Source organism: Pezoporus occidentalis, unplaced genomic scaffold (genome assembly GCF_034315485.1).
Source record: "Pezoporus occidentalis ecotype Australia unplaced genomic scaffold, CSIRO_AGI_Poc_V1 ctg68, whole genome shotgun sequence".
Classification (NCBI taxonomy): Eukaryota; Metazoa; Chordata; class Aves; order Psittaciformes; family Psittacidae; genus Pezoporus; species Pezoporus occidentalis.
Window position 1 is genome coordinate 5,198,185 of NW_026916030.1, and position 12,332 is coordinate 5,210,516.

The following is a 12,332-nucleotide window of genomic DNA, read 5'->3' on the forward strand; positions in this document are numbered from 1 at the left end:
AAACACTGAAAGCAATGTCCAAATAATTTCTTTCAAAGCTATTCCAAATTTCTTACTCTTATTGTCATCTCGTACCCCAGTGACTTTGAGGAAAGCAGTTACTTTCCTTTGATCAGAAAAGTCTTCCCTGGCCTGAATTATTTAGTTATTAGTAACTAAGCCAGATTTTAGTGTTATGGCTCTCGTGAGAACTGAAGTTAGTCAATTTGATGACTCGTCTTAAGTGTAATATTAAACTTTGAAAGAGTTTGAACGTCAACCCAGGGATGCCACACCAACACACGAAGCAAGAGCTACAACTGAATCTTTTTCCTCTGCTCCTTCGTCCCCTTAAAGCAAAAGTAATACTCAGAAAGGGCCATGGCACTGGCCTGGAACAGTACTAAAGCTGACACCTATGCACCAGATCAGTGTCGTTCAGGCAAATACAGCATTAAACACACACAGTGAAAGCTTTGCCATCGCCTCCAGAGAAGTGTTAGGTCAAACTGCCTTGACATCCCACCTGTCAGCCAGCAAGTTCCATCACAGATTGCTTGGGTGATGAGGTAAATATCCATCCTCTGAGCAATTAAGACCATCTTCATTCACATTTGCGAACAAGTCACTAGTGACGATTCAGTCCTGCCATTCCTTGCAGTAGAAGACTACCAACAACGTCTCTATAGAGCCAGATTAAACCAAGTCCTTTTGCAGAGGGGGGGAAATATTTTAGTGCCTGCCAACAATTCTTTTCATCCCACAAACACCAATGGAAAAAAGTCGTGTTCAACAGACAGCATACAACTCGCTGCACAAAAATGTAGGCCCCTGCGCTCCCACGAACACATGCAGAGCACACACACCTCCCAACACGCTTGTTTCCAAGGGGAAAAGACAGCAGACAGGTTGCTACACTGCAGTGCCTGGCTTCAAGATGTTCAGACTAACTCAAGTTCAGACTAACTTCAAGTTCAGACTAACGGAAAACTGACCCATTCTCACAAGTACTGATTAACTTCAGAACAGCAAAGTTGAAGTAAGTGAGCATAGCTAGGTTACAGGATTGTTTAATATTCCATCTCCTTTACATGAAGGTTTAGGGGGCTCTCAGAGTCACCCCACAAACATGACAACTGCAACCACTCAATGCTGATTCAGATCAATTGCAACTTAGCAGAAAATCATTTTTTTCTACATAAACAGGTTATTCAAAGATTATCCAGCTGCTAGCAGGCATAATATTATCACATACTCAAGGAGATGTTTTTGCAATGAGAGGCCTTCGGTACCAGACAACCAGATTGAGACAAATACAGCTGCAACACCGCTCAATTTAACTGCATCAAGTAGATAATGCTGGATTAACAGCAAAGCTTTCAGACATCACATAGCACCAAGGCCACAGCGCTCTGTAAGCACTGAAGAAAGTGATGCACAATGTCTTCCAAGAGACAGCTAACACACAACCTGCCTACTGCAGGATCTATGCTGAGAAAGATATGGACAACCAAAGAGCAGAGCAGCTCGTGGTCTCCTCTGTCCCCAGGGTGTTTTGTCTCGAACAGCAAGCGCCTCAGTACAGGTTCCTGAAGGCCACACAGAACACAGACTTGCTGCCACACCAATTCACCAGTGAGCCATGAGTGATGGTGAACCGCTTAAGTTCCATCCGAGCAGTTGCTTGAAAGGCCCAGTTTAGTTCCTTTGGAAGCTTCCCCATGACATGAGAGAAGCAAGTCTGGGCAACAAGGAGATTTCTCCCACCTGGCCTTTAACACTGGAAGGAATAAAGCCAGGTCTTTAAGCACCAGCTGGGCTGTGGTCCTGGTATTCAGCTGTCTTACATTTCACTGCAGTTATTAAGCATGAATAAAGTGCAACCTGTTCAGAGATGGAATAAGCACCAGTGACAGACATGGCACAAGAGATGCAACGAACAGTCACAAAATCTGTGCTGTGAGCAGCAGCTTCTTGTTTCTGGAACCACTTTCCACCTGCTGAGGAGCGCAAACTCTGGGAATGTCTTGCACTGACAACGAGGGTGCCGACTTCTGCAGGTCCGGGAACTTTTGCTTCTCAGCACCGCGTAAACTCAGAGATTCCTTTAGGAAATGCTTCACTCCCACTGTCTCTCCCTCGCAGGACGGAACGCAAACCTCCCCCTCTGACAGGGTTTCTATCGATGAGCCGAACTCGCACTTAAAGCCTCATTACCATCGTTATCCCCCACCCACCCATTGCAAAGCGCAAGGCGACAGCCCCACAGGCAACAGCTCCCGCCGGCTGCACCCGCAACGCTCCCCCGTGTCACCCGCGCTGCAGGGCCCTGTCACAGAGCCCCTCCGCCGCCGCCGCCTCCCCCCTCCCCGGAGCTCCTTCCCCGCTGCCCGCAATTCACAGCCCCCGAGCGGGGCCTGCAGGCGAAGGGGCAGCGGTGCCGCGGCCCAGCCCCTCACAGCGGCCCCGCCTCGGCCTAGCGGCGCCTCGCGGGCTCCTCCCGCCCCCGGCCCGCCCGCCCCGCTCCTACCTGCCGGACCCGGTGCAGCGCGTCCACGAACCCCTCGGGCTTGATCCCCACGGGCGCTGCGCTCTGCCCCTGCGCCAGCTCCGCCATGGCCCGCGCCCACCCGCCGCCGCGCCGCCCCGGGGACCCGCACCCGGAAAGGGAAAGAGCCCCCCGCTTCCGCCGGAAGTGGCACGGAGAGGCGGGGCCGGGAGGCGGCGGGGGGCGGGCCGCGGAGCGGGGCACCGGCAGCTCACGTGCTGGAGGGGAGGGGCCTGGCGGAGACACCGCCTCCCGCCGGCACCGGGAGAGCGCGGGGACTGAACGGGAGCGGGCACCGGCACGGGCACGGACACGGACAGGGACAGGGACACGGACACGGGCACGGGCACGGGCACAGACACGGACAGGGACAGGGACACAGGGACACGGACAGGGACAGGGACACGGACAGGGACAGGGACACGGACACGGGCACCGGCACAGACACGGACAGGGACAGGGACAGGGACACGGACACGGGCACGGACAGGGACAGGGACACGGACACGGACACGGGCACGGACAGGGACATGGGCACGGGCACGGACAGGGACAGGGACACGGGCACGGACAGGGACGGGGACACGGACAGGGACAGGGGCACGGGCACGGATACGGACACGGGCACGGACATGGGCATGGACACAGGCACAGCCACGGACACGGACAGGGACAGGGACACGGGCATGGACACGGGCATGGGCACGGTCACTGCCCTCCCGCTCCCAGCATGGTCCATCCCTCCGGCCCGTCCCGCACTGTCCTGCTTGTGACATCCCATTCTCATCCCATGGCACAGCTTCCAGCCCATGCCGTGCTGTCCCCACCTCTGCCACCCCGTGCCAGCCCGTGCCAGCCCCTCCATCACTGCTGTAGCGTGGCTGCAGATGTGGCCGCACCGTTTCACACCTTCCATGGAGACACCTCATTCTGCAGTGCCCGTTTCCAGCCCACTCTGGTGTTTGGGGACCATGGTTTTGGCTCATGGTGAATGGACCCTGCCATGGTGCTTGTGACACTGCATGAAGCTCCTGGAGAGTGCCAGAGCCCCCAGGTCCAATACAGCCACGATGCTCCCAGCACAGTGGAGCAGAAGGCTCCGGGATGACGCAAGGACCAGTTAGTCAGGGAGTAATGCAAAGAACATGCAGAGCTTCTCCCCTGAGCAAGGTGCTGCTGTAGGGCCCCTGCACAGCCCTTTTGGTCTCATAGATCTGTGCAATGTGGGGGTTTTTGGGATGTCCCATGAGTGCTGCCACCCAACCTGCCGCTCGGGCACAGATCCCATTGTTGGGGGTACACACTGGCTGCAGGTTCATGATTCCTTCAGGATATGAGAGCAATGCCAGGCAGTGGGGTGGTGGCATGGCTTATGGCACAGAGGCGACAAGGGGCAGTGATGGGAACCCCGGTCTGGTGATCCCCCCGCAATCCAGACCCATTGAGGGCCTTGAACTAACCCCCCCATTGCAGAGCAGCTGCATGAGAGATGCAGTCTTCCAGACTGGAGCCCACATCCAGCTCCACCATGGCTGGATTTGCCTGGAATAGCCCAACCTTCGTTGATCCCAGACCCCTTTTCCCAAAGCCACCAAGTATTTTATGCCCCAAGCTGTGTCGGCCCCATCTCAGCTGTTTCTTGCTCTTTCCAGTTTTATGCATCTCATTCCCACCCACATGAGTAGGCAGGAATTGCTGAGGCCAATGAAATTATCTGGTGGCTTTCCAAGAGCAGGGAACACGCTTCTTCCCTGGGATGCACAGTCTGCTGTTGCCCACCTACATTACACCAGTGGGCTTGCTGATCTCTTCCTTTCGGGATCATTTTCTTAAGCAAAATGCCCGTTTATTTTAGGAGAAAGGAGCAGAGCCCATGGGGGAAGGATTTTAAGATCAGTATCACTGCAGCCACCCATCATCTTCCAGCCATGGTGGAGGCACCTTCCCCAGCCATACCCAGGGCTTTGCTTCTTCCTCTCTTGCAAACAGCCCAAAGACTTTGCTGGATACAGGGATTTTCCCCTCCTAACCCTGGCTCAGCACCAGCCACCTCTTTCCCCATGCAGGTCCTGGGAGGGGGGGGGGAATCCCCCCAACAACCCCATTCAGCTCTTGGCTTTGAGCAAGATTCACCCTGTGACCCTGCAGTTGATGCCAACCTCAAGGTGGCTATAAAGGGAGGTGCCCAAATGTAAACCCTAAAGCCCCCAGGGCTGGGATGCCGGCTGGGAGAAACCATAGCATCCACTGCCAGCACCGCACTTGGGACTGGGAGAGCCAAGTTTTGGCAGCATCAAGCCCTAATAAGGGATGAAGGAACATCCTTGGTGCTGAAGACCAGGGCTGATGGACCAGGCTGCCAAGAGGGTGACAGCAACCCCAAGCACTGAACAGGCAGGGATGGCTGGGAGGGAGCCTGGAGCGAAGAAGACATCAGGCAGCAATGGAAAAGAGGGAAATTACAGGCCTTAAACACTTCCAGAAACAAATTTCTGATGTAAATCTTCCTTTTTGAAGGAGAAAAAAAAGCCAGGAGTGATTCTATGCCTCCATCCCCCGCATCCCCCCCTCCGGAGACGCACACACCTTCACACACACGCTGAAATTAGTTGTGACAGCTGAAATTCTGCCCTCGTCGGACGCCGTTTGACAGGGTACTTAAAAAAGGAGGGGCCAAAAAAAACCCATCACAAAATAGGAGAGGGAGAAGAAAAAGGAAAGTGGTTTGGTGTCGCCTGGGGAAGGCGGAGGGGGGTGATGGGGTGGGGGGGTTTCGAGTGATCCAAGGCGCATAATTCAGGCTTCTTGGATTGCAAAAGCTCCTCTTACCTAAAGGGCCTGCTGCCTTTATTTTTATCCAAATGGCTCAATTACTGCAAAGCCCCACAGAGAAAATTATGGATGTTTGCCTCTATTTTTCTCCCCTTGTCTCGACAACTGGAGATATTTTGTTTTCCTTCTTTCCATCTCTCTTTTTTTTTTTTTCCCTGTTTTGTTTTTGGTTTGGTTTTTATTCCCTTTCGGTGGCGATGGGTGCGGGGGCTGGGAGGTGGCCAGGAACCAGGGTGAGGGATGGATGGGGAGATACGGGGGATCTGAGGTGAGGGATGCGGTGCTGGCATGCGATGACCCTGCCAGCATCACGCGACCTGGTCCCCTCTCCATCTCCCTTATGCCACCTTTGGCTCCTTGTGTCCCCCTTATCCCTTCATCCCCCATCCTTATCCCTCCAGCCCTTTCTCCCTCTCCTCTCCCCCACCTCCCTCCTCTCCTCCCCATCACCCCCTCCCTGTGCCTCTCAAAGCCACCATAATAGCAGCTTGTTTGGCACTTCACTTGGTCTCAATGAGAAAATTTCCCCCCTCTCCCTCTTTTTGCCTTCGTTATTTCCAAACCCTGCAATAGCTCCTTTGCTCAGGGCTGCGGGAAGTGCCCATTTCTCAACATTTTTCTTTGGCTTATGTTTGTCATCCTCTGAATTACCGCACCGGGGAGTCCAGTCAGCCCGACACCGGGCCCTGCTGTTCACGCCTCTCCTGCTCCTTGAGATCATGTAGGGAGAAATTAGTTATTTATTTCGAGCACCACTGCAATGCACTTCCCCTGCAGAAGTGTTTGTTTTGATCCCTCCCTGGAAAAGGAGGCTCCATGGGGAAAACCAGTGTGGTGGCAACGCCGGGTCCGGCGGGAGATGGGGTGAGCATAGGGCAAGGTGTGGGCAGCCCTTGGGGCTCCTGGGAGAGGTGTGAGTGTGGAGACCATCATTGAGCACATGAGGGGGGTCCCCGTCATGCTGAGGTGCTTCCCTGAGGCTCCTCCTGGAGCAGACACTGTCTGCAGCTCCTGAGAGTTTCCTGATGCTGTTGTCCCATTAGGAAACCTGGATGCCATGGTGAGATGGATCCCAAAACCACATGGTGCTGGGGGAGCATCTCACCCCAAGCTGGCCACAATGGCACGAGGGATACAGCCCAATAGGCTCTGCCTAGTGCTGAAGGATTGAACAGATTTGGAATTAAGAGGAAGAAACCCTTCTCCAGCACAGCCCATGGTCACTGGACATGGTCCCCAACCCTGGTCACCGGCCAGGAGTCCTACCCATCCTGTTACTCTTTGCAGAGCAACATCAGCCCTGCATGGGCATCCAGGCTTTTAGGCAAGGGCAGAACAGACCAGGAATCATTCACCAGCTCAGAGATGTGAGATGGAAGGATGCTGCCCACCCTTGGAGATCGTATCCCACCTCCCCTCCTCCCTGTGCCAAGGTCAGGAGTCACTGGTTTCATTGCTGAGCCCACCGGTCCCATTGCAGAGCAGGCTGGCTCCTCAGCGATCGCAACAGTCAGGATGCTGCCAACACTCATGAGCCCTTCTCCTTGCATGGGCTGCAGCAGCACCGGCCACACAGGCTGCCAGGGAAGGGGCACGGGGAGCTGCAGCTTTAAGGAAAGAAGAGGAGCAGCGGGAGGAAGAAAACGCACAATTGGCCCAGTGGGCAGACCTGCTATTTAAGTGCCGTTGAGAAGAGAGCGGGAGGAATTACAGGAGAAATGATAGTGCCCTGACAGCTGCCATTTCCCACCGCCAGGCTCCCCTAATGGAGTCCTAATGTAGTGGTGGGCTCTTTGCTGACAGCCCAGCCCGAGACAGGGCTCGTCTTTGTGCTGGTGACAGATGGGACAGTCCCACAACAAACCTGTAATCCTCTGATTTCTGCCACTGGCGCAGCTTAACCCCTTATTCCCCTGGCCCCCAGGTATGTGGGGTCCAACCTGCCCCTGGGGTCCCACATCCAGATGTGATGAGTGCAGCAGCAAAGAAAGCGCTTGGGAAGAGGAAGCAGCTCCCTCCAGCTCCCTCTGCATCACCGCATGGGGCAGCGTGAGAGAGGCTCATGCTGGTCACCAAACAGAGCCAAAACAGGTCCCTGTGGGGAAAGCAGAATGTGGGACCCTGCTCTGGTTGGGCTCCCCGTGTTGCTCTGCCTGTGTGACATTTAAGCAGGCAGGTGAGTGCAGGCAGGTGAGTGCAGGCAGATGTGCTCTGCAGCAGGGTGCTCAATGGGAGGGCTCTGGGCTGCCTACCCAGCACAGCACCCACCAGCAGCCTCTTGCCACCACTGGCTGCTGGCTTTGGCACTGAACCTCCTCACCTGCCTCCCAATTACCCCCAAATGAGGAGGAATTGAGCAGGTTTAAGCTAAAAGGTATGACAATACCCCCCGAGAGCAGGCTGCCTCGGCTACATGCAGCTCCGGTCCTGATCCCTCAGGGTGGCACCAGGAAAAGCTGCTGGAGTTTTCTGGCAGAAAAATAAATGCATCCACTCTGCACACTTTGTGTGTTGGGAAAAGGACGGGTGTGCTTAGGGATCCTCTGCATCACAGGGATGCTCTCACCCCTGGGATGCATAAGGGGGAGACTAACCACCTGCTGATCCCTTCTCTCCTGTCCCAAAGGGCACAAAAGATCCCTCAAAAGGGATTTTTGGATGCTTCTCTGTTAGGCAAATGTCCAAGCCCCTCTGTCTCCTTCCCAGCATGGAGCATCTCTCTCACCCTATCTGCCCTCCAATGCACATCTGGGTCTCTATCCCCTCTGGTGAATCCCATCAGCATCCTTCCAAGCTGCAAGGAGCTCTCTCCTCAGCATTCAGACACAGGGACATCACCCAGGATCGCAGGCACTGAGCCTGGAGGGGTCCCAGCATCCTTCTCATCTCCCCCCGAGCTCCCATCCCACTGGCATCATACCTGCCTGCTTTCCTGCCTGCACAGGGGTTAGCAGGTAGGACACAGAGCTCCAGCAGGGTCCATCTGCTTGCTGCATCCTGGGCTGAGCCCCACTCCTGCCTCTGCAACCACCCTCCCCAGCTCACCTGGACCTACCTGAGGCCGCAAGGAATAGCAACATCCCCATCCCGCATCCCTGCCTGACCAAACCCTGGGGAGCAGCTGAGGCCCTGGAGCCGATGCCAGTGGATACTGAGGGTCCCCATCACCCTCTGCTCAACAGACCCTCCTCGGCAGGAAAGCGCAATGCAGGTCCCCGGCACAATTAGCCAACAAGTGGCTGTTTTGTGAGGGATTGTTGCTGATGTGTTTTGAGTGGCTTTCTGAGTGGAAAATGTGAGGCGCTGGAGAGGCCGGCAGACAAAGACAGGGATGCATTAGGTTTTATTGGCCTGCTCCGTGCACATCTGACATCACTGCATGGAGCAAGTTCTGCCCGGCTTGGGGGAAAACGAGAAATAAAGCAAGAAAAAGGGGCTGAGGGTACCGGGGCGGGGGGAGCGCGAGTGATTCAGGAAGGCGAGTGGGGGCTTAATAGCAGGAGACACTGGAGCAAACTGTGTCAACCAGATGGGACCCGGGTGCTGCGGGAGGAGAGGGGAATTAGCCAACCCGTGCTTTGTTCCAGCAGAAAGCGCGGTCCTCTCCCCCCAGGAGCTGCCTCCATGTGATATAATACAGCCCCTTTCAGCCGCTAAGCTGGCCAAGGACAAAAGTCACTGATAAATAGCAAGAGGGTGAGGCTGAAAGCAAAAGGCAGAGTTGCCAAGAGCCCCTGCTTTCTCCTCACGCTGCCTGCGCTGCCGTGCATCTGCCCTGGCTGATGGTACCTGTGGCCCGGTGGTGCTGGTGGTGATGCTGTGGGACCGGGCTGGGGACAGGAGGGGTTCCGAGGACGTGGTCCCTTCAGCAGGGTGGTTGCAGTCTGTGTTTTCTCTGCCTTGATTCCCTTTGCCAAGCCATAAGAGCAAAGACACCCCCATGCCTTGGGCATCCCCAGTGCGCACCAGGAAGGGCTGGAGGCTGCCATCCTGGACGTGTGCCCCCAGCAGCCTACTGCTTGGCCTTATTAAGCCAACGTGCATCCTTTACCTTCACTTCCAGGCTCCTGTAGAAACACCCTCAGCATCAAATAAGACTGTTAAAACATCCCTCGCCCAACCCCTCGTGCCATAAGAAGACCTCAACAAGTGCTCTCCCTGCAGCTGCCTACATCCCTCTATTCATATAGAGCCCGGTGAGCAACCTGCATCCCTACTCACCCCACCTCCCTGCCCATGGTAGCCCCATGCCTACAGGGACGGGTGCTCGAGGGCTGAAGCCACACCTGCTCCTCAGGTTTTAGACCATTTGCACCCCAGCACAGAGCTCAAGACCTGCAAACTGGAAGGAGGAGACCCCGAACATCCCCAGTCTGAGCAGTCATCCTCATTGAGGTCTTCCTCCCAACCAAGCACTTAAACCAGCCATGGATCTGTGCTAAACAAGCAGGACCCCCGTCCTCTCCACCCTCCCTGGAAGGGTCATCCATGCTCTTGCAGTAATATTGATCCAGATAAACCAGGAGACACATTAGGTGCCCCTGGGGTCAGGAGATCAGCGGCTCAGCTGGCCGCCCGCTGCCCCGTGCCCATAGGGCCTGGCTATGCAGGACCAGGATGGGCAAAGGGGAGCACTGAGGGCCTTGGGAAGCCCCTTACGCCACCAAGGGGGCTGGGGCCAAAGTGCTTTTTAGCCAAGGGGAGGTAAAACAAATCGATGAGGGGCCGCTGTGACACGGTGACCCTGGTGCTGAGCCCTGCCTTTAAACTGTGACAGTAAATCTGGGCAGGGGGCTCGGAGGCAGATGGCTGGAGGGTGGAGGTGAGACCAGGCACTTGGTGGTGGGATGAGAGAAGGGCAAAATCTTCCAAACCGAGAGGAGTCCAGCAGAGGAAGGGAGAGGAGGTGGGAGAGGACAGCTCGGATGCTGGGTGATGCCTCTGCCGGGATGCTCCCTGTAGCCGAGAGCCAAGCATCGCTCTGAGGGGTTCCTCCTGCTGCTGCATGCAGCCTGATCCAGCCGGGAGGGCTGAAGGATGCTGGAGCAGAGGCACCCTGAGCTCTCTCCAAACCCATTTCCATCCCCTCTAAACAGAGGTCTCATTTTCCAGCCTTCAGCTCCTGGCTCCCACCTCCCATCTCTCAACCCCCACCAAAGCCAGAGGGGAGGGCAGGAAGGCACAAACGGCTGCAGATCCGGTTACCTGCAGCCAACAAAACCTACCTGTGCCCCTCTCCACGGGGATGAACCACAAGGACCCCCCTGGCCCTCCCCAAGCATCACTGCCTGCCACGATCGAGTGACCAGATGGACGTTGGGCTCACACCGCAGCCTCCTTTGAGGGTCCCTTGTGTCCCCCCCCTGTGCCGGCTGAGCTTTGACGCTGTGTCCCCCCAGGGCAGCCTTTTGTCAGGGGCGTGCAGAAGGGCCCCTGTGTCCCTCTGATCCCTGCCGGCCCCACAGCAGCGCGTCCCTGGCCGGAGCATAAAGCTGGCTTTCAGGGACCCGGCGTTGGGAAACTGCCGGGAAGAAGCAAGGGAGCTTCTTGTTAAACGGGGAGACAAAGCCACCTTGTTAAGGGGTTTACAAAGGCAGCCATCTCCCCCTTGCCTGGGAAGCTCAGGACCGGCGACTCCCAACCGCACCGGGGGGATGGATGGCTTTCCCTTGGAAAGATAGGAACGCTCAATAGCCGTGCTGTGCTGCAGCCCTGTGACCTGTGTGCAGGGCCCAGGGCACCTTCCCTGCTCCCATGAAGTGCTTGGAGCCACGTCTCTGAAGGAAAAGGGGAGACAGATGCTCATCAAGAGGATTCCGTAGTGTTCCCGTGAGTGCACCATCACTACCAGTGTCCCTGTCGAGGGGACTCCATCCAGGACCACCACCTGCACTACATTGTATTGGGCAGCACAAGAGCATCTTCTGTCTCTCATCCGGGAGGGATGGAGCCCCAGGAGGGGATGTAATGGGGACACAGTCCCACAGGGCACAGCCACACAAGACCTCCCTGCTTCCCTCCTGCAAAGCATCATCACTTTTGCTTACATGGACCCTTTCTTTGCCTAATAAAGTAAAGTTTAAGCAAAAAACTCAGCAGCCCCACAGCTGCTCTGTTCCCCTGGGAATTTTCTCTTAAACTCCATCTATTCTTACTGCCCTTTGCAGGAAAAAATCACTGCACTGGACAAGGTCAGTGCGATCTTTGGCCCAACCATGGGATCAGATGGTGGGATCAGATGGGATCTCAGCCTCTGATGGGCACCCCAGAGCCCCCCATTTTGCAGACCACATCCAGGGGCTCCAAACACCATGACCACACCTGATCCCCCCCAGGATGCGCTGCCCAAACCTGTGCATTGTTCTGAGTTGTTCTTGGCAATGCTTGTGCTCATCCCCACATGCACATTAACCCTTAAACCCAGTTATTACCTGAACCTCCAGAGAAACAGGGATATTGGTTTTGCCATAGTGATGCAGCAGGCTGCAGTAGCCAGCATTGACTGGTGAGCTTAGAGAAACCAGGACCCTGGGATTGTACAAAGCCCAACTGGGTGCAAGAGCCATCCAGGAAGGGGAGATCTGCCTCTGCAATCCCTAGGGATGGGCAAAAAGGACCAAGCCCCACGTGGTGAGCCCCATGGAGCAGCAAGTGCATTGCTAAAGAAGCCAAATTAACAGCAAGAAGCTTTCACCCCTGCTTTTCCCTATGGTACATCCATGTCTCCCACCTACGCTTGCAGGTGGCACTCAAGGGGGCCCACATCCCTCCTGCCATCATCCTCACATCCTCCTCCTCTCCCTGGGGAAATGCCATCCCTGTGTGAGCCCGGCTGGAGACCACATCACCTTATCCGCTTTGAGCCAGCAAATGTGAGCTGCACGATGCCACCCTGAGGGCCAGTCCTTCACCGGGATGCCCCAGCCATGGCTCTGCACCCCATGGGGCTGCGCTGGAGGCAGCTCTCCCTCAC

The 12,332-nt window shown here is 55.9% G+C and overlaps 1 protein-coding gene across 2 annotated transcripts in view; it reads right to left on the reverse strand.

Annotated features, from left to right (window-relative positions):
• Positions 1-2,679, reverse strand: part of FUBP3 (far upstream element binding protein 3) — a 38,117-nt gene extending 35,438 nt beyond the window's left edge. For both annotated transcript variants that reach the window (XM_062641157.1, XM_062641156.1), the window contains exon 1: positions 2,510-2,679. In XM_062641157.1, the coding sequence (XP_062497141.1) occupies positions 2,510-2,596 (87 nt within the window). In that variant the 5' untranslated portion in view covers positions 2,597-2,679. The remainder of the gene's footprint in view (positions 1-2,509) is intronic.
• Positions 2,680-12,332: the final 9,653 nt, after the last annotated feature.